General features: G+C 53.1%; 1 protein-coding gene across 13 annotated transcripts in view; it reads right to left on the bottom strand.

Annotated features, from left to right (window-relative positions):
- Brd1 (bromodomain containing 1) overlaps positions 1–25,919 on the bottom strand; it is a 35,212-nt gene extending 9,293 nt beyond the window's left edge. For 4 of the 13 annotated variants that reach the window (XM_004642407.1, XM_023702473.1, XM_023702475.1 and 1 more), the window contains exons 1-7: positions 24,543–25,919; positions 12,641–12,797; positions 9,376–9,507; positions 8,956–9,084; positions 8,297–8,609; positions 6,280–6,537; positions 661–1,161 (exon numbers count right to left, since the gene is read on the bottom strand). In XM_004642407.1, coding sequence (XP_004642464.1) covers positions 661–1,161; positions 6,280–6,537; positions 8,297–8,609; positions 8,956–9,084; positions 9,376–9,507; positions 12,641–12,797; positions 24,543–25,909 — 2,857 coding nt within the window. In that variant the 5' untranslated portion in view covers positions 25,910–25,919. The remainder of the gene's footprint in view (positions 1–660; positions 1,162–6,279; positions 6,538–8,296; positions 8,610–8,955; positions 9,085–9,375; positions 9,508–12,640; positions 12,798–24,542) is intronic. The other 9 variants (XR_002818303.1, XM_023702480.1, XM_023702476.1 and 6 more) reach the window with 6 other exon arrangements.
- Positions 25,920–26,253: the final 334 nt, after the last annotated feature.

Genomic DNA, 26,253 nt, shown 5'->3' on the forward strand with positions numbered 1-26,253 from the left:
AGGAACAGAGGCGCGAAGAGCCGGGTGGCTTCCTCCAATTTCATGTGGAGCAATTCATGGAAGTGCCAGATGCAAAATGTATTGAGAACACGTGTGGAAGCTCCCAGTACACCAGCAAGCCACTGTAGAGGTTCAAAACCTCAGCGGTCACGCAGCAACACCTTCAAGTGTCACCCAACAGTGACAATAACAGTGCAGCACTGTACAAAGACAGAACCCTCATGGGGCCCCAGCAGCGCAGCGTCAAAGGCCCGAGCTGAGGCCTGGGTTCGGGCCCGGGAGCTCCAAGAGATCCCCTGAGAAGGGGAATCCCAGGCACAGTGCACCACACACGCACACGCACCCACTCAAGGCTCCGAACCAACCCCCAGATGAGAGTAGCTCGACGCTTCAAAGGCCAGAGAGAAAGGAGGGGCCAGTGAGGAACAGGCCAGGGCCACCACAGCATCAGGAGCTGCCCGAGCCACACAGTCACGTCCCCCAAAGACACCAACCCGGCCCTACAATCTAGGACTCCAAAGACAAAAGAACATGGCTCATCTTCTCTGGAAATTAAAGAGAATGCTGCACACCAAAGCTCAGCACCAAAGACAAGATTTACACCAGAGATGCCCACAGGCAGGCGGCACACACCACGCAGGTGGTCTGCCTGACATTTACCTGTGTCCAGGCGCTTTCCCGGGGACTCCTCCTCCACTTCGGAGTCTCCACATGTGCTCCGCGACCTTTTCCTTGGCTGCAGTAGAGTCTCCAACCTTGGAAGGACTACAGACAAAAAGGTTTTGGTCCCTAGCTGAGGAGAAGTTGGCTGGGTTTCAGTGTTCTTGGCAGACTTTGGGGGGCTTACACTTTTCGATTTGCAGAAGAGAACAGAAGTGCGTCTGTTTACATCGCTTGATGGCTCCGCCACCGCGGAGGCCGCCGCAGCCGCCGGCACATCGCCACTACTGGCGAGGGTGGGCTCTGGAGGGTGTCCGCTTACCAGTGCGCTCTGAGTGCATGGGCTATGTGATGCATTATCAAATGTGACTCTTTTGAATAGTTTACTCTGCTCAGGGTTGAGTTCTACTGGTTTGAGGGTTGGTGGTTCTGAATTAGTCTCCGAGTTTGAAGGAAGAGGTAATGCATCTGATGGTTCAAGTTTAGGGGGAGATTTATCTCCTGAAAAAATTATAAATAAAGTGATTTTTGAAAACTGAAGATTATAAAATCTATTATAAAACTTACTATAAATGTGAAGTCCACCAAAATACTAATTCAATTAAGGAAACAAAGCATCGCACACAACCGTCTGCTGAGCGGGGAGCGGCCCTGGGGCTGCTGGGTCACCCTGGGTCATGCGCTGTGTGCATCTCCCTAATCAAAGGCTGAGGCCTCCGGCCCTCCGCCCAGGTGCAAAGTTACTCTGGAGAAAGTGTGAGCATATATTTCACACACACCAATATTTACACGTAGCACTCTGAGTCCAAGGCAATCCACCACCTGCGTTCACTTACCTTGAGGACAACAGTCTCACAGAATGAAGGGGCGGGCAAGCTCCCCCTGCACTCTGCACTGCAGAGGCGAGCAGACCTCACAGGACAAGGCTCATGTCGGCCTGAGTGGAACTCTCCAAGGAGCCCAAAGCAAGGAGCTCAGTGGCCAGGCAGGCTAGTCACCAACCCCATATGCCTACACAGCTCCAGGCGGCTCTCCCAAAAGCTTTGTTTACCTATCTGACTTTAAAACCCAGTCTTCAGAAGCAGCATATTCTAACCTCTTTTTAAAAAGGGTTTTTTTTTGTTGTTGTTGTTGTTGTATTTTGTTTTGTTTTGTTTTGTTGTATTTTTAGGACAGGGTCTACAGGGTCTCACTGCATAGATCGGACTCACAATGATCCTCTTGTTTAAAGTCTCAGGAGTGCCAGGATTACAGGTGTGTGCCACCACACCCAGTCTCAACACGCCCTGGGGGCAGGGCCAGCACGGAGGACTGAACTGGGGATTGAACTCCCTGCCCCTGAGTCAAGAGCTTTAATTCGCTGAGCTATTCGGCCAGCCCAAAAAAAGTCATTCTACAATTACCAACTTGCCAGTGATATAGCTCAGGGGTACAGCATCTGCCTGGCAAGCACAAGGTCCTGAGTTCTATGCCTGGTACAAAAAAAAAAAAAAAACGCAACTTGAAATGACCCAGAGCACAAGTGGCTTCACACACTACAAACACAAGTGATAGGACGGGCATGCAGAGTAAGGTTAGGCCACGCTGGGCAAGGTCACTGGGTTTCTAAGCATGACTGACCTTGGCGAGAAGTGTGACACAAAACAAAGTAACAGTCTGAGCAAGCTAAAGGAGTGTACAGCATCACTAGCGATAGTTTCATTAAAGCTGCAAACTTCTCGCAAAACATCTGGGGCCTGCTGGTTAGCTCACTTGTCTAAGGCACCTGCTTGGCCAACTCAGTCAGGCGCAGGGGACCACAGTTCAATCCCCAGCTCCACATGCTACCCTAGACCTGCCCTTAAGGCAGCCTGAGCCAGCCAAAAAAGAAGAATCTTTCACAAAACATCTAAAATATGTAAGGATGACATTTTAAATCCAAAACCTCATTTTGGAAATACAAAGCTTAGAAGCCTCACTGATGTCTCTGGGTCATGTGACTAAGTCAACAGAGTCAGTCCTCCAAGCATGGGGCACGGAAATCCTCCCTAACCGTCCTGGAGAAGAGAATGCAGGGTTGAGAGCCAGCCTCTCAGGCACTCCACCCTCCCACAGCATGGGTAGGGAAGAGCTCCTGTTCCACACATGCCCACTGTATGGTACAGCTCCAACACCTTGGGAACACAGAGCCTGCTGTCACAAAGCCTCCTACTACACAGATAACAGGCACAAGCCTGAGTCTGCAGGACTCATACTTGAGTCGAGCTTGGGAGACCACAGCTCCCATGAAGTGGGCCTGGGACATCCTGGTCACTAGCACGATGAAGGCCGACAGAAGCTCCCTGCTTGTCCTGCTGGACCCTGCTGACACTTGGAAAATCATGCTCACAATGCACACTGTGGTCCTGAGCACACAGCGCTGGGAGTGTGCACAGGCCCCACTCGGTCTTCCAAGGACAGGTCCACAGGCTGTGGCCCTGTGCAGGAGCAGCACAGGGACTGGGCGGGGCTGAGCCACCCCACGGCACCTCGGTCTGCCTGTCTCTCCCTCCTCCCCATGTCAGCGTACTCCCTGACTGTGACACTAGGAAAGCACTCATGGGGACCCAGTCAAGGCTGCCAAGAACTTGCTAGCACTCAACCACCTCTCTTACCAAGAGTAGAACGCTGTCTATCTCTCCTCCCCCGGGCAGCATGCAGGAACGTGTTGCCACCCACAGGAGCCTCCTCCATGGCCAGACTCCAGACCTGTGCCTCCCAAAATGCTGGCCCAGTCCTCTATACTCAGCCCTGTGTCCCTGCCCTGCTCTACAGTCAGCTCCACACTGCACACAGGCTTCCTGCTTCCCAGCCACCGCCCTGGGGTTTGCTGGGTGCCAACCCACAGCACTCTGTGAAGTGAAGGACAGACAGGGCATTAGAGGTGGCAGGTGTAAAACCTCCTCCCTGTTGTTCTCCCGCAGGCCACGAGACCCCTCTGTGCCTCAGTTCCCTCACACACAAATGAGAACCAGCAGCACCTGCGCCCCACTGGATATTGTCAGGGAGATTCCCACAAACATCCTCCACACAGGGCACCCCACCAGCCAGGGCCCATCAGGTTCCCCAGGAGAAACCTGCCACTATCCAAGTTCTTGCCAAAAGCTCACTGCACCACCCATCCCATGCTATATTTAACTGCACACAAGAAGTACTCTGTTAACTGCTCTAGCAAGCTCCGCACGAGGAGAACACAAGTCTCATCCACGGACATCAATGCACAGCACGTAGGGTGATCCAACCCACACTGCCAACCACCTGGCCTTGCACACCTGCTCCTGCTCTGTCCTCTGCAGCCAGGAAGGAACAGAGTTCATATACTGCATCCCACATGGAACAGAAATGCCTAGAAACATGCCTGATCCGCGTGGCATGTGTGAACAGCCAGAGCACCAAGCGATTACACGCACGGTGGTGCCACAGCGTGCTGGGCTGACATCGGCCTCTCACTGGGTCCCCTGCCACTCCCCCAGCTCTGCCTGCCCTGCCCTGTCCCATCCTGCCGGCCCTGAGAGCCCAAGTCCACCCCACAGGCTCATCACCACCTCACCAGGCAGGCCTCACCCTCAGCCCACAGGCACTTGGGAAGCTGACAGCAACACGAGGCACACAGACAGCCCGGCCCTGGTCCTGCAGACCAAGCTGACCAGGCCAGGAGTCTCTGTCCTTGACATGGGTGTGCTGGGCCTCACACCCAGCAGTCAGCCTGCTCACACTTCTGCAAAGTCTCACAGAGCCTACAGAAATACGTAACTACAATCCAAGAGGAGGTCTGCCTTTTGGGTGACAACACTGGGATAATATTTAAGAAAAAGACAGGCCTGAAAAGAGCAGGCTGGAACCTTCCCTCTCCAGGGAAGAGTTTCTGACGCACTTCCTGCCAGGGGCTGGCTCTGCCCAGGATTTGCATCCCTTCTTAAAGGGTGACAGCACCATCTTCTTTCCCATCCCATCTTGAAGCAGGGGGCTGGGCTGCTCCTTTCCAGCCTTTCGCCTCAGCACAGAGAAGCCCAGGCACACTAAACACCTCAACAACCTGTGGCCACTGTGGGCACCTCCCTTGGGATCCCCACGCACTTTCATTAATGGAGACAGCACTCCAGAGCAACAAGGCACCAGCCAGCTCTGCTTGAGGCAGAGGGACCTGGGGAGCCAGAGTGCAGCAGGCAGAGTCCTCCATCCAGGAACCGCAGTCCAAACACTCAGGACCTTTGAGGAAAGGACTAGGAAGGCAAAGCCCGTGTGGCTGGAGGCCAGCTCTGAGGACAGGGCCATGGTTTGGCTACTCCACTGAAGGTGACTGGTGGAAAGAAAAGCTCCTCTCTCTCTCACCCACACTCTGCAGAGCCAAGAGCACACAGATTGAAGACAGTGGACGTCAGGATCATCCTCAGGCCCAGAAGTGGCTCAGCCACCATGGGAGCCAAGCAAAGACACCATCTGGAACCCAGAAGTGCCTAAAAGAGCAGCCAGGGTCCTGGGTGGGTCAGGCAGTCAGAGTCTCACGAGCAAATGCTCCTCCATGGAGAACAGGAAGCCCATGTGTCACAGGAAGAACAAGGCTGCACTGCACACATGTCGAGAAACAAACCCCAGGCAAACACACCGAGGCAGCTTCCAGGACAAGGAGGCCCGCTGGCCTGCCACACACTCCTGACACCGCCATGCAACAGACCATCAAGACCCGTACAGAGGAAGCTACAGGCCTGCCAGTACCAGGAGGCCATCACTCCACGCGGCTCACATACTGCTGACACATGTCACTCCAGGGGCAGGGCAGAGCCAGGCTTACTAACACAGACAGCCAAAGATCAAATGCAACGCTGACCAACTACATCCGTCCTGCTTTATGCTCTACTCCTCTCTGGATGGGCCAAGCCCAACTGTCAACATGGTGGCAGACAGGTCTCACTCCATCCCCACTCTGCAACTGAAAGCAGATCGTCACCAGGGAAGCAGAGAGTACACAGAATGGGGCACGCGCGACCCCCCCCCCCACCCTCCTGTGACCTAGACACGCCACTGAGCTCTCACCACCCAGCTGAACCGGGGTCCACTAGCTTCCGCTGGGCAGACGGGCTTCTCTGCGGCCCTTCCCTCCCCGCTGCCTGGCCTTTCCCCAACAATGCCGGGCCCCATCAGCATCCCAAGGGCACTCACAGGAAGGCCTGCCGGACTGCGAGCAACAGCACCGGCTTCTGTCCAAAAGCACTGCGAGTCCTTCCCACTCCCGCAACCTCAGCACAGCGGCTCCATCCTAACAGTGTAAAACAGCATTCCCAAGAGCCCTGTTTGACAATCTAGTCTTTCTCCACTCACAAAACACGACCAAAACGTTTCCTTCACCTTTACTCGTCAACACAGGATCAAATGAGTACTGAACTCTTACACAGCTTTTCAGGCTCATGTTAACAAAAATGAATGTCACTGTGCACCTTAAAGTCCATGCACCTCAAGGGCACTGATTGCAGTCCCCTCAAAAGAAAACTGACCTGGGGGGACCCAGTGACCAGAGCTTCGTCAGCCTCAGGGCTCACAAATCTGAGACAAGCACAGAGCCTACAAGGCTGAGCGAGTCGGGCTCAGCCCGTGCCTGCTTACCTTCCTCGCCCACGTCCGGCCCCGGCGGGGCAGTGGCCTCCTCCGAGCCTCCCGGGCTGGGCCCCGCGGGGGCGGGCTGGCTCTGCTGGCTCAGCTTGGTGCGCAGGAGGGCGATCTCCTTTTTGAGCAGCTTCGCCCGCTTGCTCCGTGAGCCACTGGACTTCATGGAGCAGGTGAGGTCCAGCTTGTCCAGCAGCTCTCTCAGCTGCTCCTCCAGGCCCAGGTGGGCCCTGCTGGCCGGGTCCAGCAACCTGTCCACTGGATCAGAGGACACGGCATCAGTCATTGGTGCCCTGACACTCCTCAGCCAAGGCCTGGCATGGCCACCTGGGGTCACGCACAGGTCACTCGCACACTCCAAACCACACGTCACAGCTCCTGAGGGAGGGGTCTGTCCTCACAGCCACAGGGCAGGGGGCAGCATGGCCACATCACAGACCCAGCCAGGTCCCTTTATGCACAAGGCTCAGCCAGCCCACAAGCGTAGGGTGGGCCACAGGAGGCCTGCCAGCAATAGAAGAAAACGTGTGCAGATGACAACCTGGAGCTTTTTGCATGTCACGAATGTCATCCTGCCAAAGCCCACGGACCTTTCTAAATTCCTAGCATATTTACTATGAACATCCTATGATCTCCACCGCAACAAACTTCCCAACCCTGAAGCCTAAACTGCCATAAACTAGCAAAAGGTGACCACAAACAGCGACTACTTTTTCAAGCTATCTGATGAGAAAAGCAGGAGCCAGAAAAAAGAACAGGAGCAAGAGGAAAAAAACAAAACACAGCACAAGTCAGCCCAGACACAGCAGCAGCCCATGTTCTCTACAAATCAAGTGTTATTTGAAGCGCTTCATCCATGCAGAAACCAGGATCAGAAAATAAACTAAGAACCTATCTTCAGCCGAATGCTATCACTGCTGCCAACAAAACTTCACACTCCCCACCTGCAACACTCACATCATCTGAAGCCCGGGAAGAGAGCCCAGCACTGCCCTCTCTTCTGCAGGACCACAGCCCTGCTGCACCTGCTCGGGCATCACAGCAGGCCCAGTACTGACAGAGAGCAGGTGCCGCTAGGAGCCTGGGCTCCTCCTCTCCACCCAACCTCTACACTGGAGAAAAAAAGCAGAGTTCGCACCCCTACTTTCCTGGTAGCAGGACAGCTATGCAGAAATGCACTCAGCAAGGGGTGTAGCCACTTGAGAAAGGTGCTGCCTCGGGCCCCTCCCTGTCCACTCACGGGGTCTGGAGGCCAGGGGGGCGGGCATGGAGTCCAAGGCCACAACCACTGCATGAGGGAGGAGCACAGAGACAGGCTGGGCCAAGTGCAGTGGGGGCAGGCCACCTCACAGAAGTCCAGTCCCAGCCCATCAGTGATTTACCAGGAAAAAGGGCAGCCCAAGACCAGAAATGCAGAGCTCTGAACAAACCACCAGACCCCATGGCTTCACCTAGCACAAGCACAAGCGCAAGAACAGCATTTCTGAGGAGCTCCACCAACCCAGACATACATGCCACTCAGTAGGTGCTAACCAGGCTTGACCCGCGAGGGCAGCAAGGTTTCCAAGGACCCTCAGAGGAGGAGACAGCCAACGAAGTGTGGGAGAGCCCACCTGGGGCACCTGGGCAGCACAGGCCATCACCGAGGCAGGACTGCCTCAGGAAGAAGACCTGCTCAGGCACACGCCTCAAAGCCTGGGCCCACAGCACTGCCAGTGATGGTTCCTGCGAGAACTTCTGCTAAAGCCATGCTTGGAAGCCACCGGTACTACTCTGGACACAAATTCTGCCGCCTTCCTACTCTATGTCACCCAGATCTGGGCAGCCACCGGCCACGTCTCCACAGCAAGCACATGGACAGAGCAGGGCCTCAACCAGGCTCCCAGATGGCAGAGAATAAGAGCCACACCCCAGCCCGGGCCCGCAGCAGCGTCCCCACGACAGCAGGGATCTGAATGCTGCCACGTGCTAGGAAGTCATCCTCCCGGCTCTCGCCGGACACGGCAGTGGTTCTTACCATCTTCCCAGGAGAAAGGCCTCCGAGGAGCCGCAGCAGGCCGCTCAGGCAGGTGCATTCCCGAGGCCTCTTCCAGGCCGATGCTGTCCACCTGGCGTCGGGCCTGCCTCAGAACAACACCGCCCTGATCACGCAGCCTCACTGCGGCTCTATAAAACACGGTGTCCTTGGCATTGTACTTCATGCAGTTATCTACAATGAGATTAAAATCCTCCTCAAACGCACGGAGGTTTCTATACCCTTGAGCTTCTAGCCGCTTCCTCATTGTGGCAAAGTCCATGGGATGTTTGATGTGATCCAGATAATCTGGAACCTGAGGTCAGGGAAGAAAACAACCATTAACAAACCAGGATTCCAACCTGTTATCCACATAACCAGGAAAGTCACTCCACACACACCCTGCGTGCAAACAGCTAACACCAGGCCAGTCAGACACACCCTCAACCCTGGAGGGGCCCCCCGACCCAAGGCCGTTTCCTAGAAGCACAGCCGACACCAACAGCAAGGGCTGGGTGTGCAGGCTGCCAGCCAGGCCCTTCAACGCTTACAATGAAATGTGTCACTTGCTGACTACACATACACACATCACATGAGAACAAGAACTGGGCATGCCAGTGATGGATACCCCCGGCACCGATGGGACAGATGGCAACACGCACCTCCTTCAGACTCACGGGCTGAGCGAAGATCTTGGCAGGGTCCTTGTCCTGCAGCTGCTCAAGCACTGAGCGCAGCAGCACAGTCAGAGGAGTCAGCCGCAGCTCCATAGCCATCTGCTCCACCTTCACCTGGGACCACAGCACAGCATCTCAGGGGACCACAGGACGAGAACAGGCACACATGCCCCCCTCCCCGCACAATGCCACCGCACCCATCAGCATACAGCCTCATGCCTGGTGCCGCTGCAGCTACCCTGCCCTATAGAGCTACCCTGCCTTCAAGGCAGAGGCTGGCACTGCCCTCCAAGGCCTCCAAGACCAGAGCAGGCTCACCTGACCCGACACATATGTAGTGACACCACACAAGGACCAAAAACTGGGGACGTGCTGGCCAACGCATGGGCCCTCCAGGAGACTCACCTGCTCGCGCTTCAGCTTCTCCCGCTTGCGCAGCAGCTCAATAAGCAGGCGGGCTCGCTCCAGGTCATGCCGCAGCCGCTGCCAGTATTTCAGCTTCTCTTTGGCTGCTTTTATCTCCTCATCATTTTCTCTCTAAGAAGTGAGGCAGGATACCCATCAGCCACATCCCAACTTCTCCAGCCAGGGGCCTCAGATACTCGCACAAGCTGGACTTGCCCTTGCTGGCGCCCCGACGGCACACGACAAGGGGCTGGGGAGAGGCCAGGCACAGAGAGCACAAGGCTGCACCCAGCCTGCCCCACAGTGGAGGCAGCCTGCACTTCTGCTCTGGGCACCACATCCTGGGCCCCACTCTGCCCCTGGAAGACCACATGCCATCTGCAGTACCCCACCCACAGCAGCACCCACTCTATCTTCCCTCTCAGGGACATTACGGTTAGGTCCCCAGCAATACCTGCCCAGACCTCACAGCCTCCTAGCCCGCACCAGCCCAGCCCATCTCCACCCCCCATCTCCACTCCGTCATTAAGATTAAAAGCTCTGCAAAAGCCACACCAAGGCAGCCAGGTGTGGTGGCATACACCTGTAATCCCAGCACTTGGAAGGCCAGCCTAGACTACAGACTGAGTTCGAGGACAGCTCTGCCCAGTCACAGGCATTGTCCCTGAGCAGAACGAGTGCCACAGCCACACACGCTGCCACGAGGCCTCACAGACAGCCTGGCCGGGACACACTGCACCTCTGGCAGGACGGCCAGAGCCCTCCCCAGCCCAACACAGGCCGTCACCATCAAAGGCCTTCCTGCCTCAGCAGCCTCCTTTGCAGCATGTTTCTACCTGCTACCCGCATAGCCAGTAACATCTGAGAGCCCCACACCTCATCCCACCACAGAACAGGCACTGTCCTATTTCTGGTACACACACCCCCTCAGACCCTCTGTGGACTGCTCTGCCTGCTGTCCCCACCAGAGGACACTACAGCACGGAGCTCCCGAGGTCCTGACTGCAGTGTGCTGGAGCCACAGGAGGGTCTGGGAGCCAAGAGTCTCAGGAATGACCCCACCCAGAGAACCAGCCTCCACTTCAAGGAGAACCGCAGTGTTTTAACTCCTCAGGCAGCACATCAGAAGTAACAATGACAAACAAGGCCAACAGCATCCAAAAGGTGAATATGGAAAACCAAATTCCCAGAGCTTCAAATACCACTTCTGCCTACTTGTTGGACCAGTCAGAAACCAGGGCTGGCAACCCAGGAGGTAAGGGACAGCTCCCCAAGGCCAAGAGCCCCTCCCAGTGGGTCTGTACATTAGCAAAGCTCACTGGTTTTTCATGGCCTGGCTTTAATAAGGAAATGTAGCCTGGTCTAGTGAGGGTCGCTCAGAAGTAGTGGGTGTGGCCAGCAATCTGCAGCCTATCCTCCTTTAAGCTGGAGACACCACATGGGTTTGGGGAACCTCTGAGAAGGGGGAGCAGCAGAGCAGTGGCTATGACTGCCTCAAACGCTGAGCACCTCCACACGGAGGATGGGAAATGACCGCCCCCCATGAGGACAGCTCAGGTTCCTGCAGAAGCCCCTGCACTGGGGATAACTCAGTGCAGGAGAGGCACAGGCCAGTTCTATATCGAGGGTCCTGTCCTAACCAAGGGCATGTGACCGAGCAGTCCATCACCACCTCTCCGACCTTCCAGCCCCCCCTTTTCTTTCTTTTCCATCTTCAGAGAGGGTCTTATTAAGTTATCCAAGTTGCGCCCCAACTTGTAATAGTCTTACCTCAGCTTCCCCAGAGAGTTGGGACTGCAGGCATGAGCCATGCCCCATCTCTGCAATCTGCTGAATGGCTCGTGGCCTGGCTCATGCCCTGGCTTTGGAAAGCTGTCCCCACCCCACCCCCACCCCCACCCCCACACAGCTGAAAGTTACATCTAAAGTCTGCACACTCTATTTTTTCCACCAAGACCTCTTCCCTTGTCTCCACCACCATGGAAGCTTCAGTCCAGCCAGTGCCACCCTTACCACAGGCTATTGCTCCACCTTGGTGCTCACTCAACAACCCTATGTCTGAGGGCCCCTCCTGCCCAAGGCCTCTCCCCTGCTGCCCAGGGAGATGTAGCCATGCACAAGAAAGAATGTACAGAGATGAGCAGCAGGGCCTGATGACATGGTGGAGAAAGACGCAGGCTGATCCACTTAGCGACTGAAGCAATCCACTTCTGGGCCTGGATGTGTGGTCTCTCCAGGGAAGCACAAGCATCAGTCAGCAGCAGATGCCGCGTGGAGGGAAGCTCGCGTGGGGCCCAAACACTGCATGGCCAGCAAGCACCACGGCGCCTGTGAGCAGGTCCCACCCAACAGTCCCACTGAGAACAGGGACGCTGGCAGCAGAACAGACCACAGCACCGTCCACAGCCTCCCAGAACAGCAGCACCTGCAACTCCAAGCTCCATCGGGACACTCCCAGACGCTATCTTGTGGGTGCAGTCTGACAGTTCTATCCCGCATTGGGGGCTGCACTAGAGGGTGACACTGGGCCAGAAGGCTGGGCTGAGTTCCCCTAGCTCCAGGCCCAAGGAGGTACAACCAAGGACTGGCCACCTTTGCTTAGAGAACAGTGAGCAGAGAGGCTGCCAGACACAGATGTCTTGGACCATGTAAAAGAAAACCCATTTTTGTTTTTCAGTGTATACTCATGACAGCTCACAGAAGCCAACTCTTGACTTTCCAGGTCTACCCTCAGGACTGTTTTAGATCAGGTGGTTCCACAGACCCATAATAACAGCTGACATGATGGGTCTGTTCAGAGTTTGTCCCTTAGAAGGGAAAATCTGCTCCCTCTCACCCCACCACTCCGTGCACCACCCATGGTCAGTGCTGAGCCCACCTTTGGAATCAGGGCCTTAGCACATCACCCGGATGGGGCTCCTAGCTCTCAGGGCTCTCCAGGCGCTCCAGGCTCAGAGGCTCAGGACCCAGCAAACTACCCTTCCCCTTGGCCCCACCCTGCACACTTAGCTAGCCTGACCCTGTCCCCAAAGCTGGCAAGCACTAGGCATACGAAAAATGTTCTATCAGAGTGTACCGTACGTACAGGAGAAGAACAGTAATTAATACCAAAGGCCCCAGGCCAGGACATGGGGTCACCTGCCCAACCCAGAGTACGCTAGCCAACAGCCCAGTGCCTAGCCTAAGCCCTGTGCTTCCCTCCTGGGAACACACCCAGCCGGCAGGAGGGCATATGGTGTCACAGCAGACAAGTGTGCACACCTACCTGCTGTGTGCTCCTCTGGGACTGCAGGCTGGACTGCAGGCGCCGCAGCAGGGGTGCACCATTCCTAGACAGCCTCTTGAGTAACCAGTAGCTGTGGGCTCGCTCCACAAACTGCTTCTTCCGCTGAATGGCCACCTGATTCGCAATCCTATTTAATCTAAAACACAGAAAAACACTGAGTTTAGCTCGGATCCAGTACATTAAAACATTCTCTTTAAGAAAACTGGAAATGACAGTGGTACTCATAGCAAAAACACATGTTCACACTTTTCTCCCTGAGCCTTAACACAAATAATTTTGGCCACAATCTCCAGCTAACTGAAGATTTCATCTTTTAATCTCAAATATTTAAGTTTAAACATCTGAAAAGTAGAGCAGAGCCTTAAACATCCTTGTAGCCACACACCAGGAGACCACGACATGGCGTGGCTGAGTTCCAGGCCAGGCTCCCAGAGAGACCCCTGGGCCAAAAGGCAGGCAGCTTGTCCCATGGCTGGACAGTCTGTGCTTGAGAGTGACAAGAGGCCCCCCTCAGGCTCCTGAGAAACTCTGTCCTTCTCAGGCCTACCAGATGCAAAGTGGTAAACAGCTCCTGGCTATGTGGAGAAGACACCTGAGAAGAGGCACAGCTCTCCTGCTCCTTTCTATTCCTTCCAGCTGGAACAGAAAATGGCTTGCCCATTTCAATCCAAAACCAAAACTTTAACAGAACAAAAATACAAACTGCACTGTGCCAGCCCCGCCCCCAGGGCGCACTGAGATGGCAACTGAGCCTGGGCGTGGTGGCACGCTCCTCTAATCCCAGCTCTTGGGAGGCTGTAAACAGGCAGATTGCTGAGTCCGATCTAGTAGTGAGACCCTGAACACCCTGTAAAGCCTTCCCTAAAATACAAAAACTAAATAAAAAATAAAAAATAAACACAAACTGCAACAAAAAGATTTTCTTCACTGGACACCAAACATCAAAATTTTAGGATATCAAGAAACTGTTAAGTTCACTTTTTTTTCTGTATTTTAGGGAGGGTCTACAGGGTGTTCAAGGTCTCACTACTAGACTGGACTCAGTGATTCTCCTGTTTACAGCCTCCCGAGTGCAGGGACTACAGGTGTGCACCACCACAGCCAGTCTCAGTCGCCAGCTCAGCACGCCCAGGGGGCGAGGAGGGCACAGCAGGCCCAGGGATGAAACCCCTGGCCCCTGCAGCTGCTTACAGTCGCTTTAATCTGCTGAGCTATTTGGCTGGCCCAAATTCTTTTTTTTTTTTTTTTTTTTTTTTTTTTTTTTTTTTTCAGAAACAGGGATTGAACTCAGGCCCTTGTGCTTGCCAGGGAAGTGCTTATTCTACTGAGCCATTTCCTCGGCCCCAAATTCACATTTTTTAAAGAATACAAATCAGGAATTTTACAGACTTGAGGAACAAACGTGTTAGGTAGAAACCCAGCCCTGCCATGTCTGGTTTTCTCTTGAGCCTGCTCTAGACCCGGTGGTCACCTCCAGCTGAGCAAAGCAGCCCAGCACCTGTGACTTGGAGCATCTGTAAGCTCAAGATGGCCCCAGCCCTGGCCACAAACACATCACCAAGGACAAGGGACATGGCAGAGGGAGGAAAGGCTCCAGCCAAGAATGAGAGGTCATCAGCAGTCACACAAGGCTCTGAGCCCAGGGTCAGCTGAGCCAGGTAGAGCTGGGTGGGGCCAGGTGGAATTGGGTAGGCCAGCCCTGGTCACACCTTTCATGTGGTCTTTGTTTTCACATTTGTCCAAGGCATGACCCATCAGCAATCAACTACACCAATTCCAACACAGACAACTCAGGAGGATTTCAATAATACTACAGGTTTTGACATAACACCTTGGGTTACTGCACTGACCACATGAAGCAATATAGACACACAAGTATCTTTTAACAATTTGAAGGTCTAGAGAATTTCTGGTTGGCAATCTGATTTACAAATAAAAGACTCTGACTTCCCTCATAATACAAGCCAGCACCTTCCCCAGCATCAGAATTTCTGGAAATGTGAACAAGTACAAACTGTAAGCCACAAGGCTCTAGTGAGAACACACTTCAAAGTGTACCCTACAGGTGTCTGTCCACACGGCGTGCCAAGTGCTGGTTCGACCTGATGACAGCTACCCCCACCACACCCCTCCCAGAGGCAGCCCAACCTCTGGCCCACAGGTGCACCCCTCAAAATGCACCCAGAACCACATCCATGTCTCAGTGAGGGCAGGGCAGAACAAGCCACCCTAGGACATGGACACACAGGCAGCACAACCTGACCAGGGACAGCTGCAGTCAGACCTGAGAACGTACTTCAACCACAATGCAAGAGAACGACCAGGCAGGAGCCTTCAGAGAGATTAAAGGACACAGAGCACTGCGGCCTGAGGAGCACATCCCAGGGTCCCCATCCAGGAAGCAGGGTCTCTGCAGTGGCAGTGTGAAGAGGGCCAGGATTCAGAGGGTGTGCACGGTCCAGGGTAGAGGAACGGCCTCTCCTGCTCTGCTTCCTGCCTGGCTTGTGATCTCATGCTATGTGCCTCTTGCTGCAATATGACCCAGCAGAGCACAAATAACAGGGCTGCCCAAACTTGGGTATGAGCTAAGCAAATCTCTTCTTCATAACATACTTAGCCTCAGCTATTTTGTTCCACTAGCTGAAACTGACTAATACAGATACAGTGTGAAAGGCACTGAGAGCTGAGCCATCTAAGGAAAAGGGTAGTGAACCCTTCGCACACCATGCTGGGCCTGGCCCTAGCGGGAGAAGGAGCTATGTCCTCGACATGGATGGCAGCTAAAGAGGGCTCAAAGTCATTTATTAATCCACACAACTATTTTATGAACATGATTCTGTATTCTACTTTAAAAATAGAAACATGGCCTGGCCAAGAGTATATCCTCAACCCTACAATGAATGTAATCACTGTTACAAAAGCAGGTACTAATAGATAAGGGTTTTTTAAAAGAGCATGTTTAAGATTTTTCCCAAACCTTTGTAAATATAACTAAGAAACAAAACCAGTGCCTCCCAGGAAAGAGGTCTTGCTGATGCAGTCTCCTGAGGATGCGATCTCCTGAGATCTGTCCACAACTGACACAGATGGAGCTGTAACAGGTGATTTAAGAACCAGACTAACCCTAGTGTCCTGTGGCCCAAGCTACCCACGTCTGGCTCCCAGAAAAATTCTAGGTGGAGGTCAGATGAGGAATATCAGTTTGTGACTTCCACTATTACTTTGAAGGAAAATAAAAACAACTCTGAGCACACCACTTCAGTGAAATAGCTTTTGTACAATCTACACATCTAGATGTGACCAAGGTTTCCAGCACTGTCATCCGAGATAAACCAAGAGGAGGGCGCAAGGGAGGGTGACTCCCTCTCCCATAACAGTGAGTAACCTTCATTCGTGGAAATGCTAACTTGTCTCCTTAAAACCCCATCCTGTTCAGAGATGCAGCCCACCAAAGATCACTCACAGCTAATCGTTCGCACGCAGCCCCTTTGTTTTGAGTGCATGGAGAAACCTCAAGTGCTTCAGCTGAACTCACAACACAGCTTCATGGAGACTCGTGCCAGGACACTGGTCGACAGGGCAGCCAGGGTGGAGGACATCCAGGCCTTGGGAGGCAGTGCTGGGTCAAGGGCCAGTGCCCCTAGATCCAATACATCACCTTCACAAGTATGTGTGTGTCACCTCTAAGACCTTGGGGTAAAGAATGTCAAGAGTTCAGCTGGCGAAGCAGCTCAGTGGCAGATCACCTGTCCAGCATGCAGGAGGCCCTGGGCTAATCCCAAGACCACAGGGAGGTAAAAAGAAAAGAAAGCCAGACTCTAACTCAATGCATTGTTAAGTTCTTATCAGACTTATTTTTAGGGCTCATGTAAACAGGAGTCTGATAAACTCAAGATTAGACAGAGAGGGAAAGGGAATGGAACCGATTCCCCAGCTCTACATGGACATGAGCATTATACAGAAAAGACACCAACTAACAGAACTCAGCAAGTCTTCAGTGAGACACACAGGCCACAAAAGGCTGGAGAGAGACACAGAAAGCAACCTAAAGGGTGCCAGCTCATGTCAACCATGATGCCCACTTCCACAGAGGTCACAGACAAGTCGGAAGGAACATGGGAAGGTGTCCAGAAATAAGAGGAATCCCCAGAGCACCAGCCTCAAGCACTTGCTGGACTCTCAGTGGGAAGGATTCCTGGAAACAAGCTGACATGAACACTATAAGGCGTCCATGACAGGATGGACCTGCACACCTGTCCCACTGAGCGGCTGACACCACTGGAAGTTCAAGTCACAGGAAGGTGTTAACACACAATGGCTACCTGCCACAAGCGCTGAGTGGGCCATCTGGGCCTGAGACTGCACAGGGAAGTCCACAGAGCTGGGGGTAGCTCAGGGTGAGCACCGACCTAGCATATGCAAGGCCCTCCCTAACACCAAAGACACACACAAGGACGCCTCAGCACAACCAGAACGTCCTTGGGAGAAAGACTAGTAAGGTTCAGAAAGCCCAGTCAAGGAAAGAAGACCAAGCCAACATACAGAATGAAAAGACCACAACAAAACAGAAGCCCTTATCAAAACGACTTGTATGATCACCCTTATGTCAAAAAATCTATGATCTACAAATATTAATAAATAAATAAGTACAGCCCTTGACTAGTTACTTTATAAACTGAGGCAAGTTTAAAATTTTACTTCCAAATAGCTCGGCAGATTAAAGCGCCTGCCGTGCCAGCCCCACCCCTGGGGCGTGCTGAGATGGCAACTGAGACTGGGCGTGATGGCTCGTGCCTGTAATCCCAGCATTGGGAGGCCGTAAACAGAAGGATCACTATGAGTCCGATCTAGCAGTGAGACCCTAAACACCCTGTAGACCCTTCCCTAAAATACAAAAATAAATAAATAAAACTTTACTTCCATGGCCAAAAGCAGAAAAAGATTCTTCAGAAGAAACAGATTTGCACCCCCAGCCCAGTGCTGTCACGGGACAGAGCCAGCTCCTCAGCAGGGTCACAGCACAAAATCAAGCAGTGGGGACCACATCCATTCACTCACTCACTCACTGGGATGCACAGCCTCAGAGCAAGTCCACACGTGGCAGAGAGCACCCCAAGGACAATGGCTCTCGACACTGGGTGGCAGGGCTGAGGGCAGCACCTGGTCCTCTTTGAGGGTAGGCACACCTAGCAACACCCACCCTGGTGCACTGCAAGCTTCCCTGAGAACTGCAGGGAGATGGCTATGGGTTGTGGGCTGACATGGAGTCCTCGCCAAAGGAGAAAGGCACACAGAGTGTCCATCAGAGGGGGAGACAACACTTGTACAAATCATCTTCAAACTTCCAGCTTCCCAAGAAGGTTCGTCAAATGAGGGGGACAGGATAACTCCAAATCATAGGAAAAAAATCCCGACAGACCAAGGCCACCCACGAACCTATAGAAACACAGCAGCACCTCTACACAACAGACCTGCCCACATGGGGTACACAAGCCTAGTCACAGATCCCTAGGGACAAAAGGGCGCATGGACAAAGGGCATCCACACCGCAAACATGAAACTAAGCTCCATGACATGTCCAGTAGGCTTACTCAACAGTGGTTGCAGGGCACACCCAGGTGCTAGCCAAGATGGGACAGGGACAGGGAGCAAGGCAGGGACCCTATGGCCAAGACAGGACAGCCTATAGAGGGCGGCAGGAGCAGCAGAGGGCAAGAGAGGGCCACATTAAAGCTGCGGCCGCAGATGAAAGTATAAAACAGACACTGGCTAAAAAAATCACAGCACACAGCCAGGAACACAGACAAGAACTGCACAGGGTGGAAAGTCACATCCCCCTGGTAAGGACTCACCATGTGAGACTGTACCAACTCCATGACAGCCCCACAAGACTGACAACTTAAACCTGATGACACCGGGGCAGGGGTGCAGGGCCCAGGAGCACCTCTGGGTGTGAACCACAGCCCTGACCCAGGCCACACTACCACTGGGTGCCACACACTCAGGTCATGAGAACACAAGACCACCAACTACGGGACCTAGCAAGCCAGAGCAGGACAAGAGCTGCGTGCAGGAGCGAGACCAGGTGGGGCAGGCCCAGGAAGCCATCAGGCACCCGCCCCACAGCCTAGATTCAGAACACCCCCTAGCAACACCTCCACAAACCAACAACCAGACACGGGCCAGGTGCTCTGCAAACGAAAGCAGTCACATTTCCTCAGGACAGCAGGGGAGTAGGTGGCCCACAGAAGGGAGAAATACTCACAAGCCAGTATGTGACAGAAGGCCAGTATCCAGAATAAAGAACTTCCCTAAACAACACTGCCCAGGACAGGACAGGGAAGCCCCAGGCGACAGGAGACCCTTGCTACCAGAGCCAACAAGGATGAGAAGGGCAAGAGGTTTCTTCTTCGGGCAACAAGAATATCCTGGACTTGTGAACACACTAAGACAGATCCAGAGCTGCACACTGCAAATGCATGGCCATTCTATGGCACGCAAAGTATACGTCAGTGACGCTTACTTAAAAGGAACCGACAGGGGCCAGCCAGACAGCTCAGAGGACTAAAAGCGTGTGCTTAGACAGGTGCAGGAACCAAGTGCGATCCCTGGTGTGCCGTGCGGGCCCCACCCTGGAGGGCACTGAGACAGCAACTGAGACCGGGCATGGTGGCACGCTCTTATAATCCCATTGTTTGGGAGGCTGAAAACAGGAGGATCACTCCAAGTCCAATCTGTATAGTGAGGCCCTGTAGACCCTGTACTAAATACTATACAAAATAAAAAGAAACTGATACGCCAAGAATGGTGATACATGCCTATAATTCCAGCACCTAGGAGGCTGTGGCAGAAGGGTCTCTCATTCTAAGCCAGCCTCAGCTACATAACACCTTGCTTCAGAAAACAAACAAACAAACAAAAAAAAAAAAACTGATAAAATGCCCCCCCCCTCCCCCGTGGGAGCAACAGACGGAAGAGGACACGCAAGCCAGCCCCAGCCTCTAACACCAAGGGCGTCCACTCAGTCACACACGCACACATCCACTCTCACGCACGTCCACTGGTCATGCATGCACACATCCACTCTCAGGCTTCTCCCCAGCTAGCTCCATCCAGCAGCACCAGCATCCTCCCCCAAGCCCTGCGAAGTTCTCTCCTGGCCACACCCTGCCCGAGTGTGGGGGCCACACGTGTTGCAGCAACGTGAGAGCTAACTGTGCAGACCACTTAGGAGTTCTTCTCCCTCCCTTCTACGGCAGGTGGATCCCCATCCGCGCCTGTGCAGGCGGCCCTCAGCCCTGAAGAAGGGCGGGGCAGAGGCACAAACCCCTCCAGAAGCTGGGCGTCAGGCGCCCTGGTTACTCCAAAAGCACACAGGCCCTGCTACCACAGTGACTGGCTCCCAGGAGGAAAGAAAACTTCAAATAGCGATTAAGCCCCCCCCCCCCTGCGCGCGCGAGAAGTACCTACTGTGAAAGGGAACAGAAAAGGGACACAGCCACATGGCAAATGCCCTCCCCTAAGTTCTGCACTGAGGACGAGGCCAGGCCCCTGAGGGGGGAACTGAGGTGGCAGGAGTAGAGCAGGCAGCACACAATCTCCAGCTCAAAAACACATGCAGCTTCTCAAAGAGTCACCAAACACAGTGGGCACACTGACACAGCCCAAAGTCATGGATCCATCAAGACAGGACCCTTCTTCCAGCAGAGGCCCTGCAGGTGGCTGCCATCTACACACATCCACAATCGGCACTAAAGCCAAAGGAAGCAAGCAAGTCACCTGGCTGGTGCTACATGGTTTCTCAGGGTACACAGGGCCTGGGAGGTACTTCAGACATCAGGACAGGGCAGGTCTCCAGAGACAGAGGTGTGTGGTGGGGACGGCTGGCAGCACTGACCCTGTTCCCCTGCACAATGGTCCTGTGCTACCTGCAGTTCTCCCTCAGTCTGAAGCCCGAGAGCCTCTTCCCTGAGTAGTACTACTATACACACCACCCGCGGCCACACCTAGGGCACACTGTCATCTGCAGCCCTGGGATCCTGACGCCTTTCGGAGCAGGACCATCTGCAGACCCCTGCTGCTTATGCTGCTCTGGGCACCCAAAGCAGGGCCTCCCTGGGGAGGGGCAGGGCTGGCATCCGCTTCCTCAGCTGGCCCCGCTGCCAGTGCACAGCCCACAAGGAAATGCACCCTCGACACCAGCCCCAGGCAAATGACTCGGGTGCCACACTGGGTACCCAACATGGACGTGACCCACGCAGCCAAGAGTATTTATGCCCAAGTCCAAATCCAAGCAAACACCAGCCACTTTGCTTCCTTTGCAGTCACTCTCCAGAGGATGATAGGTGTGCTGCCCAGAGCAACCCAGCAGGAAGTTACCAGAGGGATCCTTCAGGGAAACCACAGGAACCTGCCTGCCCTTTCTCTTCCAGAGCCTCCCAATCCCTAACAACATGAGACGCAGAGGAACTCACATCAGGAGGGGGTTGCTGTGACAGAACACACACCATCATTTTTCTCAGAAAAACTAAAAGCAAAAAATGTGTTTTTAGGCTTTCCTTTTTGTATCTTCCCCAATTTCAAATGCAGTCATGCCACGCACTTCAGTCCACAAGGACCACACACAAAGGCCGATCCCACAAGCACGTAATGGAACTGAAAACCCAGGTAAACCAACGCCTGCCCCACTGCACATGAGCGGTGGTGCGCCTATAAACACACCTACTGTGCTGCCAGGCACGTAAAACATCCAGCAGTTAGACACAGTATACGTTACCAGATAGCAGCAACAAATGACTATGTTACTTAGTGGTTCTATTTATTTATTGTTTTGGAAACAGGATCTAGCAGTGTAGCTCACGCTGACCCTGAACTCACTACGAGTACAGGCTGGCCTCAAACTCATGGGGATCATCTTGCCTCAGCCTCCCAAGTGCTGGGATTACAGACATGCACCACCACACCCGGCAGTGTTTCTTTGGTCATCTGACTTCAGGGAAGAGCAGGCAGTTACCTGGTACCAGAACTGGTAAGACGGTGAGGACACGGCCTCATGTTTTATGAACCCATCACTTGGCGGCAGCAGTCTCTGCATTTCTGGTCACACCACATAAAAACACCCCAGAGAGGACTCCAGCACTGCTTCAGAAAAAACTGCCAAGAATGAGAGCCACGTGTGTTCAACCAGGGAATATTCTGAGGAGGCTTAATGGCAATTCGTCTTCTTTAAAGTTAGAAATTGTGTATCCTGGTCACCCCTTGAATACTTACCTGATGTTCACCATGCTACTGACCTAAACTATCAAGGTTTATGTAAATGCCAAAAGACAGTCACAGGATGAACCTGCTACCAATTCATCCTCAAAATGTACCCTGTTCTTAAGTCATACGTAACTGTTTTTGATGGTGGTAGAAAACACAGTCTAGAAACAGGAAGCTACAGAAACAAGAATGACTCTGAGGTAACAGAACTGCCCAAAAGCCTTCCAGCTGTCCACCAGGCCTAAAGACTAGGACCCGTGCAGACATAAGCAAGCTAGCCCAGGACAGAAAACAGCATTCCCCACTCAGGTAACGGCCCAGGGGTCCACAGCTGGAGCAGACGCCATGAAGCTCCAAACAGCCACTGGTGAAAACAGCACTGCTGGCACCAGAGCTGTTCCTAAAGAGGCAGGCAAAGGCAGGTATCTCAATACTGATTTCCAGCTCTTGGCTCTGAGAAGCAACAGGTAAAGGAGGTAATTCTTTTTCATGGGATCTCCTGAACAAGTTCTCACAAGAGCGCACGGCCCTCTCAGCCTGGCCAGTCTGCTTTTGAGCTGGTATGGCATATCCCAACAGATGCTCTAGGCAGGTCCTATCATAGGATGCACACAGCTTACACACACTCAGCATCTCTCTAGAGGGCCACCAGCATCTCGGGAAAGAGAGCAGGGCTGCTGGATCTGCTCCGCCCAGCACTGTGCTCAGCACCCACCCATCACACCCTTGAGGCAGGTCCAGCGCCATGCCATATGCCCAAGGGAGCAGGTGGCAAAGTGGCCTGAAGCGCCAAGGTCTCCATACAAGTTCTGTGGGACAAAACCATCTTCAGGTTCCCCGTTAATCACTACTCAAAGCTGAAATGCCTGCTCCTGGATTAAGTAAAGAAAGAGAACAGATAACACTGCCAGTTCACTGCTGTGCTACACAATCAGCTTTGAAACACTTGGGTCAAAGTGCTGAATTCTCAGCCAGCCCAAACGCCCATGTTCTCCCACACTGAGTTCTGACCATTTGGTGGGCTCACTGGCCCAACGCCTGAATGTCAAGGCCCTAGCAGCTCACAGAGCTCTTTCCATTTCTGCTTTGATGTTCTGTTAGATGCTTATTTTATTTATTTCCAATTAGGGAAAGGCGAAATGTTGAGGCCTCTTAAGCCAAATCTCTCGATACAACCTCTGGCAGCAATCCCAGTGAAGCCATCTTTCCATTAGGCTGGCTAGGCTGCAAAGACGGGTACCGCGGTTCTGATGGGGTCCTCTCTAAATAAGGGAGTTATTGAACACGTTTTTCTTGCTTCATCTGATTGTACTGATTATATAATGACTATAGATAGCTCTAAGAAAAGAAATAACTGCATTTGAGAGAAAAAGCAAAATAACATTTACAAAGCTCATTTTAAATTTACAACTATTAATACAAAAGTTGGTGCTTGTTCTGGGCTGAAACCCCTGCCCACTCCCACCCTGCTAATTCACAGCTCCCAGGACCCAACCCCACCATGTGATCGCATTGTGATGCAGATGTGACTTCAAACCAAACACCAGGGAAAATAAAACAAAGGCTAACAGGTGTTCTAGCCCTTCAATATATGTTACACAATTTCTAATCTCTATTCTATAGTGATAAAAATATTCTGAAAGTCTTTTGTGTGCTCATTTGCAGAGAAAGTGCAATCTTTCTGATATGCACACCCCATCTGAGTAACAAGGCAATCACTAGAACTGAGGCTCCACACACCTGGCCACACCCACAGAAAGTGTCACTCTTGAGGGTAAAGGAAGTGTATAAGAAGACAGAAAGGAGTCTGTTCACCTAGAAAAGGAGCCAGAGCCCAGTCTCTGGTGCGAAGATTCATCTAGTCACTTACCTTGTATTCTTAACTCAGCAAAGATCATTTTTAAAGATAAAAGAACAAAAAGAACAAGTCAGTGTCAAAAAGAACAGGTCAGGAAGACAAAACTCAGGGGATGGAGACTGGCAGAGGGATTTAAATTAGCCCAGGTCACAGAGGGCAGAGCGGCGACCACGTCCCCACTCTGGGAGGGCAGCAGCAGAGACTGCTTCCACATCAGAACCTTCCGTGGAGCTGTCAGTGTCTGAGCTACTCAAGAAAGCACCACAAAATGAGAATGGCTGCAGCAAAGCAGGAAGGAGACCCCCATCTCCTTCCCAACAGCCACCACTCTGGACCACGGGTCCCACTCTAACTTCCACTTCAGGGCTGCCTTCCTGACTATACTGCACCACTTTCCCAGGCAATTATTTTTTTATGCCCTACAAGGACCCAAAATCTGTTATGAGGTGTGTTTTCTTATGTTAAAGATGGCACTATCTGGATGAGATCCAGAGACCTGGGCAAACACAAGCATGGCCATGTTACAACGACAATGTCCAGCTTACCCTGGAGGTCACCAGGCATGAAGAAAACTATGGGAAATATAAAATGGTCCAAGTCTGTCACCTAACAGTTTTACATCCATGTCCCCCAAACAGTGGTAAAGGAGAGGGCCACACTTCAGAGACTACGAGGAAACACAGGGCCATCTGGCAAGGGCCCTGCAGGCTCCAGTCCCCCTCACTCTGGGCCCACTGTCGCCCGGTGCTCAGGTGTGCTTACCTGTGAGGGGGAATATAGGGAGCAGAGACAGTCGGCAGGACCGCACAGGGCTCAGCCAGCATTTTCTTAGTCTTTTTCGCTTTCTTTCTGACCTTGGATGTGGCCCTGACTGTTTTGACTGAGCTCTCTTTTCTACAGACACCATTTTTCATTTCGACATCCCCATAAATGTTCAAAGGCCTGCGAGTACAGCCCGCAGGCGTGTGGACATCACAGTACGCGGTCTTTCTGACGGAGAAGGTGGTGCTGCCTCCCGTCAGCTCCTTCACAGGCTCCATCTTCATGTATAGGCCAGCCTTCTGGGCACATGTCACATGGAAGGCTGTGTAGCAGTTGGCTTTGTGGCACTGGATGCAAGCACCCACGCCTTTCTGCTTACAGAGGTAGCATGTCAGTTTCCAGCGGGCTGGGGGGATGTTCCTCACGCCATCAATGGGCTCGATGAACACGGTGTTGGCGAAGCCGACCTCTGGGATCCACAGGGCGCACACCACGTGGCCCCAGCGGTCATCGTCTGTCTTTTTGAAGGCACCGCCCTTGTTGGGGCACAGCACACAGTCGGCAGGACGGGCCCGGGACTGCAGGCAGTGGCGGCAGAGCCACTGGCCCTCGGGGATGTAGGGCACCCCATAGCACTCCTGGTGCACGGCCAGGTTGCACAGGTCACAGAAGAGGATCACGTTGCTGTTCTGACACTCACCATCCATGCAGATGCAGCACACGGCATCCTCGTCGATCAGAGACTGCTGCTCACCCTGCTTCTGGTTCTCACAGTACGACTCCTTCTCGAATCGGTCCATCAGGAACTCAAACATGTTCTGCGACACTGCAGAGACACAGTCACCCTTCCGCTTTTCATTGATGATCTCCAGCCAGGCGTAGTCCTCCTCATCCATGTCATACTCCACCTCGTTGTCCAGCTCCTCTGCCGACTTCTCGATGAATTTGTAGTACATGGGGGGCCTCCGGGGTGCTGACGGGGGACTGTATTCCACAATCCGCACCTTGGGCTCGGGAAGGGAACTGGCTGAGGCAGGTGTGCCATGCGTGCTGGGCAGGGCTTCATTTTTCTTTTTCACTCTGTTATTTTTGTGGCGCTTAGTTCTTAAACAAACAGGTGGCCTCTCACTGTTTTCTTTATTGCTGTTGCATTCACTCATTTCCTGAGCAGTGAGGTCATCTTCCAATATGATCTCAAGAGGATCAAAAATACTGATCCGATGCAAGCGCCCTTCGATCTCTATCTCAACCATCCTTTGAGCTTGTGCGTAGGTCAGGGTCTCTCGCGTTGGGGAGTGTTTAACACTGCACGGGGAGGAAGCGTGCCTCGCTGCAGAGCCTCGATGGCATCGTCCTTTCCTCCTCATTTGGCAATGATTACCTAGAATGAAGTCAAAGAAGTTACATGCAGGCTGGCAAAAGACCTGAGCACACCACTAAAGCAAAGCACACCTGGACAGTGCTTACTAACCAACACAAGGCCCCAAGTAGAAAACAGTTAATCCATCACAGAGGCTCCTGTGGCCTTCCTCTGCAGGACAGCAACTCCCCAAAGCCAGCAGGAAGGAATGCCAGCAGCACCCAGGGAGCACACCAGGGCACACAAAGCCGTGCCTTAGGACAGGAGCTCCTGAGGACAACCGCAGTGACTCACCAGTTACCTCTTCAGGTCAAGTCAATAGGTTTCCAAAGGGATGGCACTAGCACCTCC

Source organism: Octodon degus, unplaced genomic scaffold (assembly GCF_000260255.1).
Source record: "Octodon degus isolate 3935 unplaced genomic scaffold, OctDeg1.0 scaffold00153, whole genome shotgun sequence".
NCBI lineage: Eukaryota > Metazoa > Chordata > Mammalia > Rodentia > Octodontidae > Octodon > Octodon degus.